The 21169-nt window shown below is 40.8% G+C and overlaps 1 protein-coding gene across 1 annotated transcript in view; it reads left to right on the top strand.

The window, feature by feature from the left end:
• The first annotated feature begins 277 nt into the window (after positions 1-277).
• eif4g3a (eukaryotic translation initiation factor 4 gamma, 3a) overlaps positions 278-21169 on the top strand; it is a 42739-nt gene continuing 21847 nt past the window's right edge. The window contains exons 1-8 of the mRNA XM_083893077.1: positions 278-834; positions 9341-9413; positions 12019-12186; positions 12455-12508; positions 14609-14701; positions 15669-15701; positions 19923-20102; positions 20981-21092. Coding sequence (XP_083749203.1) covers positions 680-834; positions 9341-9413; positions 12019-12186; positions 12455-12508; positions 14609-14701; positions 15669-15701; positions 19923-20102; positions 20981-21092 — 868 coding nt within the window. The 5' untranslated portion in view covers positions 278-679. The remainder of the gene's footprint in view (positions 835-9340; positions 9414-12018; positions 12187-12454; positions 12509-14608; positions 14702-15668; positions 15702-19922; positions 20103-20980; positions 21093-21169) is intronic.

Below are 21169 nucleotides of genomic sequence, written 5' to 3' on the forward strand. Positions count from 1 at the left end.
GTATCAATTCATCCTGAGAATGTGTTCCGGATTATTAAAAGCATATTAATATTAATTATGTTAAGTTGTTGTGTAAAAAAGCGACGAAATATAATTTAAACTAAATATTTTTTATAGCACAAGTTAAAAATGTTGATTAAAGTATTTTATAGAGGTGAAACATGCATTGGACATTTTATTTGAGACTTGAATTTGATTGAACGTTCGCCGATCACCCGAGCAATTCCGTAACTTGCCGAGAATTGCCGAATCATCTGTCCTGCCCGGACTACTGGAAGCGGCCGCAACGCCATGTTGGCGAAGTCTCTCATCTCTGTAAGGAAAAAAATGATGGAAAACATACTTGTCGAGAAGAAAAGGTAGATCGCCGAGGAAGGCTGAAGACCGTGGCGGTTATTTATTTTGAACCAAACGAACCGAACCGGATCCACGGAGGTTCCGGACGGACGAGGGAGGCTAAACCTCCCACCGTCCCCATGAATAGCACCGCTGATCCGAGCAGCGACTTTCCATGAAAAAAAGACGTTTGTGTTGCTATTCGAGCTTCGTTATCCCACTTCGTTAAAGGGATTTGGGGCCTGCTTCAATATATCGCTTCGCTTGCTATATGTATGCAAGCTAGGCACTGTTTGTACCAGTATTTATTAAGGTATTGTTTTTATTTGTTGATTTTTTTGCAATGAGTTTGCCACCGAAAGTGGTCCCCAAACAAGCCGCTGTCGCAGTTAGCGGACCTGGAAGTGGCCCCTCTCCGTCGAGCCAACTGCGGGCTACCCTACCTCTACCGCCGGGAGCCCCAACAGCTCAACAGCCCGGCGCTGTGCCGCCACCTCAGTATCCTTTGACATGGGTAACATGGCAAACACGTGTGATATAGAACTATTCGCTGCATGTGAGTAGCATACAATTTGATTAGTATTTATCGACGTATTATAGTGTTTGGACGGATGCGGGGATGATGGTTTCGTTTGGAGGCAGCTGGGAGGGGAGGGGACAATCAGCTAGCTAAGTTTGCTAACATTAGCTTATGAAGCCGGCTGTCACAGTTAGCTGAAATGTCACTGGTTTTTGTTGGTTGACGCTGCTTTTTCCCGTAATAGCTCTTTGAATAAACACGAGTGTCATTTAATCATAGTGGTACTGTTTGTCAATTACCTAAAAGCTAATTTCCCATCACCGGTAAGCAATTAGGCTTTCCACACCGGTAGCCGGCTTTGTTCAGTTGTCGCTTTTGCTAGGAAGGAATATTAGCCGCTTCACTTTAGCAACTCGGTGAATTCAAAGTGGCCTCTGGGGCTAACAAGTGCACAAGACAGCGAGTTCAGCGTCACTGAGCAACAGTGTTCCACCCATGTCAGGACAGTCCGTGCGATTACCTATATGGTAATAATGAGGGAAAAGCTAACTTGTACAAGGCCTAGCTTGCACACCCGTCACCATTTCGCTTAACATCAGATGTTGGAGGGATGTTTTTGTGTACCTGTAGGCCTATCTGTCACTGGGCCAGTGAGCTCTCCCTGGCCCATATAGTATGTATAGATCAGCAATAAGAAAATAGCTGGTTAGTGTCATCGAAGCGTTTACAGCAGGGCATATAGTTTAGGTATATAGCAAACAGAGAAGAACCATCAGCTGACAAACTTGTTAGTTATTGTTTTCAGTTTATCACTGTCCCAATATCAGCATTTACCTTTGAGTTCATAAACCACTGTTTACTCTACCCTACTTTTGGTGGGATGATGTCACTGGTTAATTCACCTTGCTCCTGTTTTATTTACAGCAGGGTGGCACTAGTGTGTGAGAGAGAGGATTAGCTTGATGTCCCCTGTCTGTCAGTGGCACAGGGATGTGTCTGACAGCCTCTGTCGTGGCTTAGCTTTGGGGTGTGATGTCTCAACCTGATTTCCTGCCACCCATGTTCACAGCTACCCTGTGTTCCTGACATCTACAGCAGCAGTAAGTAGCTGCTGATGGCAGATGGAAGCATGAATCCTCCCTGTTGTTTACCGTGTGTTGTGATTAGGGTTGTCTGTGAGTTGGATGAATAAATCAAATGATATGGGGGATAATGGTGTCATTATTTGTCCTCCCTTGACTGAGGCTTGTTGAATTTGCTTAACCTACTTTCAGAGTTCCCTTGCCTATCAGTTGAGTGTATGATTGCACCCTCTCTATTTACTGGAGGAATGTCTTTTTATAGACACATTGATGCAAAATAAGTAGAACAATAGTAAACAAAAGTAAAGTCGCAGACATCACACCTCTACGGTGTAATTATGTAATTTGGCTTTTTGATTTGTTTAACTGTTCTAGTGAATAATTATTCATTGATGAAGGTGAACATTTCAAACTATTCACACACAGGAACAAATTATTTACAGTCATCGGGTAGCAGCTTTGCCATGACGGTTGTACGTATTTAAAAAATTACCATTAATTCACTCCAGCACAGTGACCCTATATCAAATGTTACTATCATTACATTAATCATATTGGCTTTTTTTTTTTTTTTTTTTTTTCACATTTTATTGAGGAGGTGCTGTTTGAGTTGTGCAGTGATGTTGGTGTTTTTACATAGCTGAGACTTTTTAGTGGATTACATCAAACATGGTTTGTCCTTCATTTTAAAGTGCCATTTATTCTCACATTACATAGTCATCTGATCAGTAGTTGGGGAGTTGAGATAAGACAAGAATAAACTGTATTAACACCTATTAAGTCAACCTATATGGAAAACTGGTCTTCTTTGGTCTGGGATTGTCCTCACATCACCCGTATGGTCCTTTGATTTAGGGTTGGTGACCTCACACAACATTGCATTTTAATGCCCGCATAGAAAATTCACTGTCTGATTTCAGTCTCCCTGGAATTCAGGGGTCAAGAATGTGAGAGCATGTGACTCTACATCTGGCTTAGGCCTCAGGTGTATGGGAATTCCCATTTTGAGGATGTTGGTGTGTTTGTGTTTATCTAGTCGTAAGATTCACAGGGGGCTCGGAGATAGGCATGCATGTGTGCAGTGCATGAAGGGGTGCAGTTTGTTTCTGTTCCTGGTTGCCAGAGAAACACCCAGCGCATGCGTCTGTTGCTGCACTTGACAGACAATGGCAGTGCTGCTTAACATTCAGAGCGAGAGGCCAAGGTGGCGCTTCCCACCATCTGCCAACAAAGGCCCAGGACACCCAGCTTGCTTTAGCCCTCCCTTTTTTTTTCTCATTCCATCCCCCAAGGCTCCCCTCATCCAACTGCTGTCCCAGCTGACAAAACTGAGGGTTTGTCCCATTTCTCCCTGCTCCAAACCTACGGCAGCACTTTTCATCTAACTAAAATAGGAGACTTTTTCTGGCCCACAACTTTTGCACATTTTTTCCTCTTTGACCTCGTTATTTGTGTTTTGTTACGACAAAAGAATGACAGAATTTTCCTGTTAAAAGCAGAGCATGTCAATTTAACCTACATGCCAGGAATGCAGTCTCGGCGAGAGCTTGTTAAAAGGTGTTTTAGTGACATCATGTATGTACTCAGCTGGTAAGTAACAAAACTCTGAAAGACAGGTGTATGCAACCTGCATGAAGACATGTTCTCTTGATAAAAAGCATAGTGGGATGTGAGCTCCAAACTGCTGAGCTGTTTGGAGCCAGTATGCAGGACTGTTCTTTCCAGAGTGGGAGTGGCCTGATTAAAAAGACATCCTTTACACTGTCACGCTCTGCCAGTGTTTTTATATGAAGTGATATTCAAACATGACTTCATCATTTGTTTTTGTTCTTCAAATACCTGCATTTAAATTGCTGGGCAGTAAGTCAGTTAAAACAATTATCTCCTCACTTTAGGGGTCACCGCAGTGGATCATCTGCCTCCACCTTGATCAATCCCATCTGTCGCTTCACTGTCTCACTGTCCTCATACGTGTCCTGCAACACCCTCACATACTTCTCTGCCACTCCCGACTTTCTCTTACAATTCCACAGTTCCTCTCTTGGCACCCGATCATAAGCTTTCCTCTAGATCCACAGACACAGTGGACCTCCTTCTGGCCTCCTCTATACTTCTCCATAAGCAAACAGTGCATCTGAGGTACTCTTTCTTGGCGTGAACCCATACTGTCGCTCACTGATCTTCACTACCTTCCATAACTAGGTTTCAACAACTCTTTCCCACATCTTCATGGTGTGGCCGATCGACTTTGTACCTCTGTAGTTACCACAGTTCAGCACATCACCCTTGTTCTTGAAAATTCGCACCACTACACTTATCCATTCCTCAGACATTTTCTCGCTCTCCAAGATTGTATTAAATGATCTGGTTAAATAGTCCACACCTCCACAGATGGGTCATCTGGACCAACTGCCTTCCCACTCTTTATCCTGTTCATAGCTGCTCTCACGTCCTCCTTAGTGATTCTCTGCTCTTCCTGAGGCAGTATCTACCCTCCATCTGTCCTCTCTCTCATTTTCCTCGTTCATCAGCTCCTCAAAATGCTCTCTGTTCACTAGTTAGAACTTTTCCATCTCTGTCTGTCAATCACTGTGACCTGCTACACACCTTTTCCAGCTCTGTCTCTGTCTCGCCAATTGATACAAGACCCTCTCTTCTTCCTTAGTGTCCAGCCTCTCATACACCTTCCTATAAGCCTTTGCCACCACTCCACTCTCTTTGCTGCACACGTAGACTCTCATGACAGCTGCCTACTTTCTTCTATCTCACTGGCTATCCCACTTTTTCTTTGCCATCTTCTTCTTTGGATACTTTCGACCAAGAGTCCTTATCTTTTTTTCTCTCTGTCCAGAGTATAAACTAAACACCTTCTTGGCTGTATCCCTTACCATCCTTTGCTGCACTTACCCAGTCAGCTGGTAACTCCTCGCTACCTCTAAGAGCCTGCTGCAACTCCTTCCTGAACTCTACACACCATCCTTCTTTTTTCAACTTCCACCTTTTAACCCTTGGCTCTGCCCTCACTTGCTTCCTCTTCTTGGTTTCCAAAGATATCCTACAGACTACCATCCGATACTGCCTAGCCACGCTCGCCCCTGGCATCACATCGTAGTCTACTATCTCCATCAGATTACATTTTGTGTAATAAATAGTAAGTAAGTAAATACTCTGTTGGAATTTTTTTGTGTTAGCTTGGTCACATTTCTTTTTTCATGCTTGTAGCGCTGCTGGCCAAGTTCAGTACAGCTGCTTTAATCATAACCCAGTGACCTAGTGACAGTTTATGCAGGCTGGCTGTTTTTGCTTTCGCCGCAGCACAGTAAATTCTTCATTTTTTTGGCCAGCGTGTGTTTGCTAATAATATAATTGCCTCTTGTGTCTGATAAACACAGTTTAACAACCAAAGTCGTCATACACCTCATCAAACCAACTCGGAAGACGAGGTACTCATTCTCAACACAATGTGCAGCATTATGGCTACTAATGGAGCACATGAGTTGACATTATGTTGGAAGTCTGTTAGAGTTTTGACCTTTAGTACATCTTCACCAGCAGACTCTACACTTCTATGTAGATCATAAACCAACGATTTTCCAAAATGTCAATGGTTTCATGGTGGTATACAGCTGTGTTTTTTTTTTAAATGCATGAGTATGAATGAGTGCTCCAGGGAGGGAGAAGAGTTGAGTGTCTGTGTGTGTCTGCTTGTATTGAGCGAGCAAGAGAAGGGGAGTGGCGCAATTGTGTGTAAGTGCATACATTATTGGTACTCTAATGTGTGTTTTCTGCTAAGTTGGTGGAGTAAATTGCTTATTGCTGCAGTTACTACCACAGTAACTTTTTCAGCTAAGCCCTTAGCATTGAAAAGGGTCCCCAGTTGAACAGTGTTGTGCTGCTCTATGTTCCGTTCCATGCCACTGTTGACGACGACAACTTCTTCACATGCATTTAGGGAGAGTTCTTATGTGTACACCGGTAGCGCAGGGGTCAGATGGGGCAAGAAGAATTTATCTTATCTTTTTAGCAATTCTGTTTACTCCTGTTGCTGTTGCCTCCATCTGACAGGACAGAGAAGCATACAGGCTTCTTCAACCAGTTTTGCAAAGGTTTTGGTTTGCAAGAGCTAAATCCTCTATGATAGGAGCAGAAGAGTCAGTAATTGAGTGAGTGACTGAGCGAGTTAAAGGCCATCGGGAAGAAGTTTTTGTTTCTGCACCATCTGGGCTGTCTCCACTCACTTCCTGTGCTTAAACTCTGTTTGCTCTGAGGTTTCCCGTAAAACTGCCCCTCTCCAATGAAACATGAAGGAACTTGCCATGTCATGGTGAACGTTTTTGTACTGCAGCAATATCCATAACTATCTGATTTGATAGAGATACAGTTTTTAGTAGAGGCAGACTGATTAATCAGTTGGGCCAATGACTTAATTCATTGGCAGATTATTATTAATTATTCAGCCAATTGTTACAAGTAATGCATACTTTTAGTTTGATTACCTGTTTCATGTATTCATTATTTAATTTAAATATTGCATAGACAGACCATTAGTCAATAGTTGAGTACTGAAGTTAAGCTAATGTTTTTTGTATTTCTCATCCTTAAACAGTTATATTTTATAAGCTGGAGGAAAAAAAGAAAATTGCCTAAATGTACAGGACAATAGAAATAATCAATAATCATCCATTGTCTGATCTCTTAGGATCGGCTTCAGATAAAACCCATATCAGTCAACCGCGAGCTCACATGTGTGAATCATTAATTTATTATGCATTAGCAGATTACAATTACTTGAGCTGTGCCATCCTCCTGATCTTTACCTGCTTCTTTTATAGCCCATCTTCATCTTTCTCTCACACACTCTGTATTTATTGTAGTGGCTTTACAGTAAGCTAAAGATAAAGCAGGATCAGCTTTTGTCTCCTAAAACATTCCAGGCATAATTTAGTCTGGTTGGATGTTGCAGACACATTTTTAAGCCACACTGACACACACTCTCTGAGGCACTAGCCCTCTTGTAAGTCTTTCAGTTGACATTGTGCCTCCCCTCTTTCCTCAAGGAGAAAACAATTGGAGTTCAAACGAATGACTAATGTCTGATTAGTGCGGTCAGCCACTTTTGATTTTGCAGAGGCTAAACGGGTGACCAGTTCTCGTGGTGTGTTCATTTAAATGTCGTATGTATGTTGTGTTCTGAGGTTAAATAAATCTGCATACTGGCATTTTGAGTTGTTTTTATGATCCGGCTGAAGTTGCAAGGTCCATTCAGAATCTTTCTATCTTACCTGGGCTTACCTGGACCATGTTGCATTTCCCCTTGTCTGTCCTTGCCACTGTTGCCGACAGCCCCTGTCCTTTAAATGGATTTGTCACTGTTGCTCCAGTAGGGAAAATCCTGGTTTCACCTGTCAGTGGCTTATTCCACATGCTCTGTTTACAGTCCTCGACAGAGTTGTCCCTGCCAAATCGTGGTCATGCAGACCAGACAGATCATGTTCATAGCACCCTCTCCTGTCTTGTTTTCCGTTTGTCACCCACTAGGCAAGCTATATTCTCACCATACTCACTTCTGACACAGTGGCAGGATTGGCACCTGGTGTGGTCTTCTGCTTTCAGCCCATCTGCTTAAAAGTTCAGTGGAGTTCAAAGGTGATATTTGTGCATTCAGAGAGTCTTCTGGACACCGCTGTGACTGCTTATTTAAGTTAATGTCTATCATTTTGATCCAGTCTGACAATTTTCTTCTGATCTCTGGCATCAACAAGGCATTTTGGCATAGAAAACTGCTGCTTGCTGAATATTTGTTCATTTTTCAGATCTTTGTAAACCCTAGATCAGCTGTTTCTGAAATAGTCAGACTAGTTCGTCTGGCACCAACTACCATACCATGTTCAAAGTCACTTAATTCACCTTTGTTCCCCATTCTGATGCTGTGTTTGAACTTAAGCAGCTCATCTTGACAATGACTTCACATGTGGATGCATTGCATTGCTGCCATGTGATTGGCGGAGATGATATTTGCATTAACAAGCAGTTGAACAGGCCTACGTAATAAAGGGACCGGTGACTATTTTTATTGTCATATTCCCTTCAATGGTTGTCTACTTTGTGCTATGTGTCTTGGAAATATTATATTGTGACTTTTTAGACAATGGCGGTGAATATGTGGAACATCGGAAAAGCAGCTTTTCTCACAGTATTGTCCTCTCCAAATGAAAGTAAAACATTAAAATACTGTGTTGTTGACCACAGTGCATTGTTTTTGGTCTTCACCTCACATAAACCTCCATGTAAGACTCTAATTACTCTTAATTTTTTGTATGTGTAGCACACTTTGTGTGGGGCTAGGCGTGTTTTTCCAAATTCCTTGGTGTTGAAACAGATAATGCTTCCTGCTGTGCATCTGTTGTTTGAATTGCAGTCTTTTCTTCTTCTTTTTTTTTTTTTTGTTTTTTTTTTCAGAAAAATGTCCTTTTTTTCTCTCTTCTTCTCCCCCCTCTCTCCTTCTTGTGTTGTCGGTTTCAAGTTGAGATGCTGGCAGGGGGCCAAGCGAGATGACGGTCCCTGCTGGCAAGAGCAGGGTAAAAGATGAGGACTTGGGGAGGGAAAGGGAGGCCTGATTTGGAAGAAAGGAAGAAAGCCAGACATTCAGTTTCCCTTAAACCATGTGTCTGGCTGTGTGTGAGTCTGTCTGTCACAGACAACTGCTCGAGCAGGTTACTAACCACAGGGCTTCCCTCTTCTATGTCGCATTCATTATTTGGTTTCCTCTAACATCTGATTTATGTCTGCCAAGTGAATTTTATTATTATGTCTGAAAGGCTTTCAACAAGTTATCTCCTGTTGTAAGCCGAGTGCTACAGGTTTTGTGTCATGGCAGAACATCTTTCTGTGCTCTATTATTATATCCTTTAGCATAACAAAAAAATGTTAATTATTATTAAAACGTTTCTTTGTTGTATCCGTTTAAGGTGTAAGCAGTTGTATAATCTCAGCTCTGTGTGTCCCTTTCCTGATAGTCCAGAAATCCATTTCAGGTTTTCCCTTTAACTCTTGCAAAACAGTGAAGGTACATAGTGTACTCTCAAAGATGGGGCATTTTGGGAGGGGTGGTTGGGGGATCTTTGAAATCCAACTAGCTGTGCTATCAGCCTTTGAGAGAAGCCTTTTGGATCTGATTCTGCTCATGTATTATAAAGAAATCAAGCATTTGCCAAACTGGAAACTTTCAGATTTGCTTGGCCAAGTTTTGCCCACATGGTCCAGTCAGCAATACTAAGATTAAACAATGTGCTTTTTTGTGAATGTGCAAATTGTGACTCTGAACCCTATCCTCATTCTTAAGTAAACTCATTTTAGGTTTCTAGTCTGTCTTTGTGTGTTTTCCTTAATGCACCTTTTCCAGAATCACACGGGTTCAGCCATCACTGGACGACCGAATCTTCTCAACACAGACTGGAGTCACTGCAGTCTACAGCGTGAGTCACTGCACTCGGCCCCATTCACAAACACACTCCACAATACTGCTCATATACACCTGCATAGATACTGCACTGGGCACCAATGACTCATATCTATACTGTATGGGTAAATGGGGTAAATGGACTAAATGTAAGCATTCAATAATGCTGTAATCAAAATAAGTAGAGAGAGAGACACTTGGCCAACTGCTTTTCTTTTTTATTTATAAACATATTTACATTATAGCTTTTATTATTTAAAATTTTGCATCACCTTAGTGACTACTGACAATAATCCATGTACATTTGAATTAATAAAACAAAATAAAAAACTGAGATGTAACACTTATTATGTTGTTTTAGCATGTGCTATAACACGCTGTGAATTTACCATGCAGGATAAATGGTGCCTTTAAAACTTCACACCCTTCCCTTTATTCTTTTAATATTTTATATTTTCAACATTATGTCATGAGTTTTCATATTTGAACAACAGATCAACTCTTAAGTTTTAAAAGTGTGAACAAATAACTGGTTGAGTAGCTTTTACAGTCATTGAAATGTGCGATCTGAGGCTTTTTGTGGAAACTGGTCACTGCTTCATTCTGCCATTCACTCCTTTAGGAACTAATTAACATTTCCCTAATCAGGCTTCTTTTTTTTTTTTTACACAATATTATTTCTATTATTCGTGGGTTCTATTAACCTGCTTTATGCATCAACATGAGACTTTAGGGCATGAAGACAAAGCAAATATGTCGGAGAAAAAAAAAAATTAAAATGCACATCTCTATCTTGTCCTTGGCTGAACTGTGGGATATTTACGGTTTCATTTTCACTAATGATTGCTCTGCTGCACTCCTGGGCGCCTCCTCTGATAAGCCATATACCGTATTAAAATGGAGGGCAGTATTTGTTTAAGGGTTTGGTAGACTATGTAAGACACTGATTTAAATGCTAATCCCACCATTAAAGCACATCAGTCTATGTTCATTGTTGCACGTTCGATAAATGAAATTATTGATTGCACTTCAGCGCATTCTGTGTGAGAAAAGCCAATAGAATGTGAACACATTGGTAGTGTCAACACTGATAATTTAATAAATGCATAAGGGGTATTTTTTGTATTTTGTCAGTGACAATATTTCTGTGAGAGGTTATATTAGGTCACAGTGTTCAATGCGAACATTGTACAATAGGGTCAGTGTATACTTGAAGAAAGGCCATTATTCTGTGGACTCTTATGATTTTCTTGTTTTGAGAGTTCATTTAAGGTGTTGATGCTCTAGTCATGATGACTGTGGAGGAAATAAATCATGTCCATGGCATGAAACGGTCTTTTTGTGAAGTGGATGCTTGTTTTACACATTAGATTTTTTCCCTCCCTTGCCTTCATGTGCAGCCTCTATACAGCTGCTTGCCTCCCCTCCCCCATCCCATCACCCTGTATGTCCTCAGAATCACTTGCCTGTAGCAGAGTAGGCTCCTCCCCTGGCAACAGCAGCTAGATTAGTTGCTTTATCCCAGGTCATCTGAGGAAAGTGGGCCACACAGAGACGATGGAGAACTGCAGATGGGCTAGTTTACTATAGAGACTGTATAGAATATTGCCTGAAACTCTTTGTTTTCAGATCTTCTTAGTGAGCCTGTAAAATGCTTATGGCCATTTTCTGAAGGCCATGGAGGGGCTTTGTAGAGGTTATCGAGGTTGTCCCAGTGCATCCTGCTTTCTTCCTGCAGTATCCTTACTCCTTGTTCCTTGGTGTGCCAGGTCTGCAGCAGCACCTGCAGTGGTATCAGCCCACAGCTGCAGTAGTCATAGCCTATTCTGCTACACTTTCACAAGATAAGACTATGCCCACACCAACCCACACCTGTCATTAACACTATATGCTGTGGATGTTTTTAAACCTCTAAAGATTTTTGGAGCTTTTGGAAACTGTGTTGGCACTTGATTGAAATCTAGGATTGCCTTTTAGTCTGGACTGGAAATTATATTATACTGTATTATATCAGCTGTTAATGCAAATAGTCTCCGACTTTCTTTTTCTCTTACTGTTGGCCCAAGCATGTATAAATTAGTGGGCTTTTTGTTAGTGCTGTTCATAGTTTTTCTTTCTCTGTGCAACTAGGCAACCTCCTACAGAGTCCACAAATTACACCAGCAGATATAAATTGTGCACTGAAGAAGCACCGGTTAAATTGTAGTGTGTAGTTGGTGTGGATGTTCTTTCAGAGCTGAGTGACATCTCATCTCATCTCACTCGGCTGCTGCCTCCACTGAATCCTTAATTTGCCTCTATCAACAACGCTTACTAACATGACCTGTTTGTACCAGGTGCATAACGGAAATGAGTGGGAATGTAATGAAATTGATTTGACCCATTTTTTTTTTCTATATGAGGCTCAGACATCATTGCACAATATAATTTGGCACAGCAGGCTGCAGACAAAGCCAGTCTATATCCAACTGCAGCACTTGCAGGTTCCAATCCTGATGCTCAGTTTACATTCCTCAGCAGGAGGAAGGACTAATGACCTGTGGAATTCTACCACTGCTGTTCCTCTGTCAGTCTGACATCCTATCGAATGTTGTACTCTCCGTTGTATTTTTGTGATACAGGTACCCAGGCATGCTGGCCCACCTTACACTGCTCATGACATCACAAAGGGACACCCTAATTTGGCGGGCACCCCGCCCGGTCATGCCCACTCCCCGGCGCTCTCTCAGGTATCCGTAGCCACAGCTTCCCCATATCGCTACCCAAAGGGCTGGGAGACAGGCGGAGGGGTGAGTGTGTCACTGTTCACTGTCATTCCATCTGCATATTCATGTTTGATCTCTCAGTTTGTATCTGTGCTTTCTCTGTACTCTCTGTTCTTGCATGTCTTAAAGTTTTTGAAGGCTTTATTTTATTTAACCTGCTTTTTACATTTTATTTTTCTCTTTGTCATTTAAATCATCCATAAATGCATAGTAAAATGTGATATTAAATGATATAAAAATGCGTCCCTTTGCACTGCTGAATGAACATACATCTGCTGTATTCTGTGTGCAGTACATGTACCTGTTAAACCGTAATGAGGGCTTGGAGTTGGCAAGCCTAGTCCACGTAAGCAAAACTGAGAAATATTATATGACATACATGTAAAAATCTTTGTTCACTTTTGCTAGAATATATGTAATATTATTTCAAACTGTGACAGAATCCTGGGGACACCTACTGTAGCAGAAACGACACCAGTCTGTCTTTGTGAGGACAGATGTCACTCACTATCAATGTCATTAATTAAGTGTTCAAATCTAAAAAACTGTCCAGAATGCAATTGCAGAAGTTTATAGGTGTGTAATTGAGGTTAAAATGAAGGCAGAGCTCAAAGATGGTCAATGTGTACTGAACACTTGTGTAATTATATCACAGTTTAAATATGCTGATGGGCATCTTGGCCGGTACGATACAATCACAAGATGGTGTCCAGTTCTGTTTACAAGTACAAATCTTTCATCAGTGAATGTTCTCTGGTTTGCTGGCAGCTTTGTGCAGCTGCACAGGGTTGTGTCACTGTGGGCTTTCCAATGGTATGAAGGGAAAACAACATGGTGTCAGTGTCACTATGTACCAGTGTAGCAAGGAAGTTGTTATGGTCTTTTAGTGGATCACAAATTGTTTATAAAAAGGTTAGGTTACGCAAATAATTAATTTACTCATTCATTCATCCATTGTCTACCACTTTATCCTCCATATGAGGGCTGTGGGGCCATTGATGTTCCAAAAGTGTCCTTCTACAAGGGCTGAGGTTCTACCTGGAACCATTTGCTTCTGAAAAACCCTTTCCCGAAGAAAGGGTTTTTCAAGGGTTCTTGGTAACATTAATAGTTCCAGTAAGAACCATTTTGATCCAGAGAACCCTTTAAAACCCCTTTCCTGAATAAAAGGTTTTAAAAGGGTTGTTGGTGGAACACTCCAAAAGGGTTCCAGGTGGAACCTTTATAAAAAGGTTCTACCTGGAGCCAAAAAGGGTTCTCTTATGAGGACAACCCAAAGAACCTTATATGGTTCTACTTAGCACTTTTGTTTCTAAGAGTGTACTGTTCACTCTCACACTCACACCTACAGTCAATATAGAGGTCACAATTAACCTCTGAATGTTATTGCACTATGGGAGTACCCGGAGAAAGCCTACGTACACACGTAGAGAACATGCAAACTATAAACAGGAAGGCCCTCAGACAGACGGGGTTGCAAACTGGGTCTTTATACTGTAAGACATCAGTGCTCGCCACTACTCCGCCGTGTGGCCGATGAAGCAAATTATATTAAATTACACTCAAGTTTCCAGAGTACAGGGCAGGAACAAGGAAGTCATTTGTCAAACTTAAAATTAAATAAAGAAAACCAAAACATGTCTCATTGGATTAAAGAAAAAAACCTGGATAAAATCTTATCAAATTTAAGGATAGAAGCTTTGATTGGTTGGGATCAAACAAGATAAATTTACTGTATTTAGACAAGGGAAATAATTAGGATTTGCCATTGTAGATGTTGGAGTTACTCCCTGTATTTCTGCCTGTAACCATAATGGTATCCATACAAATGCAGAAGGACATTAACAATAATAACTAACAAAAATCCAGTGGTCATAAGGGAACATAAATAAATCCTTGTTGGCAATTATGGCACGATTCACTGGCGAGTCACCTTCCTTTGATTATGGCAGTTTTATTTGGGAAAACCCCCAAACAAAATGTACCCAGAAACTCCCATTAATCGTGAAGAGAGAGGGACACTGCTGCTCTCATTTACAAGCACATTGACTCCATGACTCAGCTTTGCTGGATATATGTGACTATGCTTACAAGGAATTTAGCTGTTCCTCTTTACTGTTATAGCCTTATGGGCCCACTGCCTCACTCTGAAGCAACTCTAGTCTCTCATCAGCCCTCTATAAATAGTCTTTGTCAGCCAGCGCAAACTCAAATTATCACCATCATACTAGAGGAGAGAGAATATCTGTATTAACAAAGCTCTGCTCACCAGATAAAGAAAACAGAGATGGGGGATTTGTTGTCCTCCAGGCTACCGAATATATTTTTTATGGTGCAAAAACCCCAGTAGAATACATATCCTGTTAGCAAAATGCAAAAGTGATTTTGTGTTATGTATAGAAATTGAATGTACAGCATAACACTCTGTCTGTCTTCCTTTTCACAGTCTCCTTACAACCCTGGTCAAAATGCTGGCTCCGCCCCTCTAGTGTATTCTACGCAGACACAGCAAATAAATGCACAGCCACAGAGTCGCCCGGTGAGTGTCCTCCTGGTCTTTTTCATTTTCAGTGTTCCTCCTTGCAAAGCTGCTCATGGCAGTGAAGCTATTTAACATACCTATAATGTTAATTTAATGATCATTGTCTCGGTAAGGGTACCGAAACCTGGTAATGAATGGGCCCCTGGGGTGAATTTGGAAATTGTGTAGTATCTATAAGTTGTGATGTTAGCAGTGCTGGTAACGTTATTGGACATATAACTGTGTCTGAAGTTTTAATTAATCTGAGTCATAGCCCACCTTCAAGTACGGACAAATGTTGACATTCATCCCCCATATTTTCAAATATTTTGGTTAAACTGAAGCAGCTATGGTGAATCATTCCACCCCTGCCTATTCTGGTCCAAGCCAAATACAAAGGTTCTGTAAATAAATGTTTTATTTTAGCATTATACTTTTAAGATACTGCTTTGAAATAGCACTGTTTTAATACTCCAAAATGTTCAGAAGGAGAAAAAATGTGTTTCATTTAGCTTTTTTCCCCTCAAAGTAACTAAAAGAACCATTAGGAAACAATTATTGTTAAAGTTTGCTCAGTGTAGTCTAGTCATAATAATTGTAAATAAGTAATGTATCATTGTTTGTAAAGAATCTCCTAAATCGACAAGACACGACAAGACTTAGCGTCACTAAATACTGTTATTTTATCATCTTTGCCTGGACTTGGTCCAGACTCTGCTGCTGTGGGTGAAATTAGATATTTTAAATGTAATCCATCTAGTACCTAAAGCAAATTATGAGCAAATACCAACTTCCACATTGGTCTGCGTGCTACGTCATGTGCCACATGTGTCATGTGTCTTTAAAGCTGTGTTGCTCTGTGGTTTTTCTAGCATTTGCCTCCATCACTCATCTGATCTCTGTGTCTCTCTTATGCTCTCCCCCGCTTTGCCATCACTTTGCTTCACTCTCTTTGCTGGACCTCTCCTCACCCCCCCCCTACCAGTTTGCTACGGGCCCTCGACCAACCCATCATCAGGTAACTTACCCCTCTGTTCACCCTTCATGCTCTCCCCCTTGCATCATCATCACCAAAGCAGTGTGCTAGTACCTGCCCACAAAGGGCCGATGCTTTAAGTCTCATGTATATAGTATAAGAGGTTTTGCACAATTGAGATATTATACAGGCGGGTGCAAAGAGCTGTCTCCCCGAAGAAGGGTTTTTGGTCTTTTTGGGTCCTTTTTTATTAAGATGAGGCTGATTCACCAGATTCATCCTTACGACTCCATGTTTTACGTGTAAAAGGTCTTTTCAGATTGAATGATAGAAAGTAATCTGCAATCTCCACAATAACACATCTAAGTGTGCATATCACACAACCATTCAAGTACACAAGGTATGCACATGTTGGTATAAATAGGAAGCTGACTTCCAAAGCTTACTTTGGAAGTAACAGGGTTTTACTGTAAATCATTCACTAAGTGCTTTTAAAAAGAATGATACAACCTGAGGCAGACTTTTTTTGTCTTCTGTTGTCTTTTGTCTGCAGCTCAGTGTTTTATTTGTGCTGCTGCCTGTCGTGACCAGGTCTTCCTTCCAAGAAAGGCTCTAAATCTCATTGGGACCTATTACAGGTTAAATAAAGGTTGAATAAGATTTAAAAAGTCTGTCCTTATGACTACACTTTTGCTAATGCTGAGCAGGACATTGCATCCAAAATTAGATGATATGATGTATTTTGCTGAAAATGGAAAAGGGGACGTTGCTATTTTTGTGCATGCTTAGCTAAAGCTGTCTAAATGTTGCAGTGACTGACAACACCGTCATGATACAATGGTTTCATTTGTCCTAGTAAATGCGCCATGGCACTGTAATTAGTTCAGGCTGAGATTCACTGTCTAAATTAACCATAAGCTACATTTCTGAGATGATTTTTGGAATTGCAGATTATCTCTATTTCCACCTTTATCATGCAACTCTTAATTTTAAATGAGTATAAGAAACCGTTATGAGGGACAGCATCCAGTGGTTGTCAAGTACACTGTAGTCAAGAAAAGAGCAGGGAACAACAGTGTTCATGACCCTTGTGTGTGAATCATGTTTGACAACTGACACTCGGTGAGCCAAGGTCATTAGACTATGACAAGCATGTTAATGTGCTCATATCTGGTAGTGCAGTATTTATGATGTCTGGGTTCTGCCTTAATAATATATAATTATATAATATACAAGATATTGATATATTAGACATGTGAAGGTGCTGACATGATGTGACTTCCTGTTGTCTGTGTGTGTTTATTGATGTATGCCGCAAAGATTAATACATGTGTCCACCTCTGTGATGCATGTGTTGCTCACAGCCCACCCAGGTCCTTGAGATAATGCCCTGTGTGAGCTGCTGTCGAATGTACTCACCTTCTGGATCCCTCTATGTGGGCAAAATGTTTAACACCACTATTAATAGAATGGTGTCAAACTGTATAGGTTGTGTTTACTGGCATTACGGTGTACACACACACACACACACACACACACACACGCTCACACAAATGCATGCCCTGACTGTCACAAAACAGCACTGGGATCTTTTGTGCCACCACGGAAGTGGAGTTGGAAACCAGATGTAGATGAACAGTGGCTTTTTTATACCAATTGAGAAAATGGCCATTGTTTCGCTGAAACACACTCAATACACAGTGGAAGGGTGCTGAGAGAGATCAGAAAATAAATTAATTTGGCCAAAATGCAAGTCGACCTTCAAACAACCATCTTCATTATTTAATTTTATTCCCCTACTTATCAGCGTAACTGACTTAAATTGTCAGACACAGCTTCTGTGTGTGTTTGAGTGTGAACCAAAAGGTCAAAGCCTGTTAAAAGTATGATTACCACTGAAACAATTAAATGTAAATTAATTGCAGTTTTTGCTGTACAGTGAAAACCTCTTCCCACAAATTATATTTACTTTGTCATAAATATTACACCCAACTACCAGGGGTAGTGAGGTGACGCATAAAACAGAAAGACATCTATACTGAAGACATCATGTCTGTTGCGAAGTCAGCGTTGCAGGTGATGGTCAAAGACCCACTGGGACTGAGAAACTGCAGTTGAGCAAAACAAGGCGTTAAATTGGCAAGCGCTAAAGGCTGAGGCTGCAGAGTTTTTTTAGAAAAGTCACGGAACTTGAAGTCAAATTCTTATTTGTGTGTGAGAGAGGCTTGTGTGAGTATGTCAAGTTAATGTGTGCACATGATGCTAAACTGACACATGGTGCCAAGTCCAATGCTGCTAATATTTTTAAATGACTTTCCACATCAGCGATAAAACAACCCCAATGCTAAGCGTTCCTACCGATCAGTGACCATGTCGGGTAGATTGAAACTTTAGGTTAGATGGTTCCATTCTTTCATGTGTTTGGGTGAATGCTTGTTTTTTTTTTGTATTGGGGCTTCAGTCTCAATAGTGCAGTTTCCCATTGGCTTTTCTCTCTTTCCCGCTTTCAATACTCAAGGGAGGATTCAGGCCCATTCAGGTAACTTTAACCTCTGTGTTTAAAGTCTATCAGATCTGCATGGCATGATGGGGGAATCGTCCCTCCTGACTACTAACCCTGTACATTCCCCTCATTTTCACTACAGCGTGTGCTCACTCGAGAGCTCACTCCTTTATCATCATGACATGTATACTGTATGCCCTGTTATTTATCCTGTGAAGGATTATTACCGGGTGTTTTTTTGCAGTATTTTCTCCATTTCATTGTTCATTTTTAACAAGCTTGCATAGATTGAACAGCATGTGAGATAAAAAAAAAATAGATACAGTTTCTTTTTGTATGTCCATGTGAACAACTGTCTGCAACCATGTTAGAACTATTTGATGTCTAATGTTCAGCAGACTTAAAACCTCTGTCACTGAACCCTTTTTGTTTGACTCTGTTGACTCATGACTGTGTTACGGTAATCAACTGTTTCCTGGTCGTTTCTCAGACTTCCACAGGGCTATTTAGAGTAAAGCTGTTGAACATGATTTATTTTCTTAAAAGTGATTTCCCTCCTAGGTATTTTTAGACGGTCTTAAAGTATTGTTTATACTGCCGTCCTTTGCCGGAGCTTACTGATTATGTAAAGGCATCCCCAGTCTGAGCCCGTTTTTTTTTTTTATTATTGTTATTATTTGCTGTCCACACGCAAAGCTCATCAAACTTTAAGCTGACCGAGATCTTGCTCTGCAGCAGTCACTACAGCAGCTGTAGTTTCTACATTGTCAGTGCTCTGATCCACAAAAAAAGGCCGTATTGCTGCTTGATGAACACATGTGTTACATGTTTAGTACAGCTGCAAGGTTGGCTGAGCAACTTGAGCACAAAAAGAGTTATTGGCAGCGTGTAGTGTAAACACACACCTTAAGTGTCTAATGCTTCTATTCAAAAGACATAAAAGACAAATCACCCACAGGCAAAAAACATCAAAGCAACAGTGTCAATGCCTGTGTAAGTGGCAAATATAATGTGGATTTGTTGTCAGTAAGTGGCACCAGGTGTCGGAAGTTAGGTCTGTTAATGAACATAAAAATCTTAACAATTAACTACAACCAGGCAAAAATGATTGGTGGTTTTTCACTTTTATTGCTAGTTGTCATGGTGGTTTTCAGTCATTCAGTCAGATAAACCTTCACACACCTTCCTTTTATAGGCTGTAATAATCTTGTAGGGAGATTAAGGTTTCGATTTGTCATATTTTTATTACATCGAACATTTACAGAACACAATACGGATTATTTAGTTGTGGTTTTAAGGCTTTTGTTTAGTTGAATAGGTGATTGCAGGGGAAATATTTAGGACAAAAGTGCAGATAAAATTGCTTGTGCTCCCAGCTTTGATGATGACATTCATTTCAATCATACTAATACTGGTTAAATGTTGGAATTAATTGAGATTGAAAAAGGTAATTTAGGTGCGTTTTGTCTGAAAATCACTCAGCAAATTATTGACCACAGTGGCTGAAAAGTGATGATCTGCAGCACTGATGAGAGCTCACAGGATTTTGTGGTGCTGAGCCTCTTTCTTTGGCTACTGATTAAGAATCCGAGGCCCTTCACTGTGAGAAATGAGACATCTGAAAAACTTTTTTTGTATCTTAGATAAAACATGGCAGCTTGCAGAATGAGACTGCTGCCTCTGGGGTGGTATTAAATGCTTTGTGTTGTTTCTCTGTTTGTTTGGTTTTTTTTTGTTTTTTTTGTCATATGCTTTTTCAGTTTTTCCAGAGGACTCAGATGCAGACTACAAGGCCCACCATGCAGACAAACGCGGCTTCCATACGGCCTGGCTCGCAGACTCCCACAACGGCCGTCTACCCCACAAATCCACCAATCATGATGACCATGCCACCCATGCCTTTCCCCTCACCGCAGGCGGCACAGTACTACATCCCGCAGGTAAAACAAACACTCTACGCTGCATCTTAGAATTACAATTGAACTCTAATTTGTGGGTGTCGAACATTGTTATTATCAAGGGCAATTTCAGTTTTATACCATCCTTTGAGTGCTGTACTAAATTATGGATCACATTTATCACACTAGCCTCTCCATTATGCCTGACACTTATTTTGTTTAGCAACACATCTGATGTCAAAGGGTAGGGACGATGAGGCTAATCATTTCTTTTCAATTAAAAGAGAGCAGAACCTACACCACCACATATAATCCTTTGGACGTACAGTTTACAGAATTCCAGAAGAGGAACGTTGTTGTGCGTCTTTAGAGCGTGTTGTTGTTGTTGTTGTTGTTGTGTTGTTTTTTCAGCTACATGCTGTGTTAGAAACATCAGCTGGTTCCCCACTAAACAGCTCGACAAACACGTCCAGTTCTCTTAGTTAAACCTCTGTAACCTGAAACCTCTTGATGAATGCCTGAAGGAGTTTTGCACACTCACCAGTGTGTTCAGATGTGACAGCAGGCTTTTTGTTCTTGTAGAAAAGGAAAATGTGGTGTTTGCACACATTGTACACAATGCTCTAAAGAGGCAACATGGCACTCCTCCACAGATTCTACATTCTATACACAAGAAAAGCATATTATCTGTTAAACAAAAATTCATTAATTGGAAAAGGCAATAATTACTGAAAAATAATGAGAGAAAATGTATGCATGAAAAAAAAATTCTGAATCATCACTGTATATCAGTGTCTGTGTTAGAATGTGGTCTTCTGAAAGATCATAGCAGAAACTTTAATGGGTAAAATACTGTTATCTTTCTGACTTTGATGATGTGTTTTGTTAATGCATCTCCCCCCCGTCCTTCTTCCTTGCAGTATCGCCACAGTACACCCTATGTGGGAGCTCCTCAGCAGTATTCTGTTCAGCCCCCAGGATCTGGAACCTTCTATCCTGGTCCAGGTCCAGGGGAATACCCTTCTCCATATCGTGAGTAATTAATCCATCACAAACATCATAATTAAATTATCGTGAATTTTAACAGCAGAATTGTATATAATACAGAA

The sequence above is a fragment of the Microchirus variegatus genome (assembly GCF_963457635.1).
Source record: "Microchirus variegatus genome assembly, chromosome: 7".
Classification (NCBI taxonomy): Eukaryota; Metazoa; Chordata; class Actinopteri; order Pleuronectiformes; family Soleidae; genus Microchirus; species Microchirus variegatus.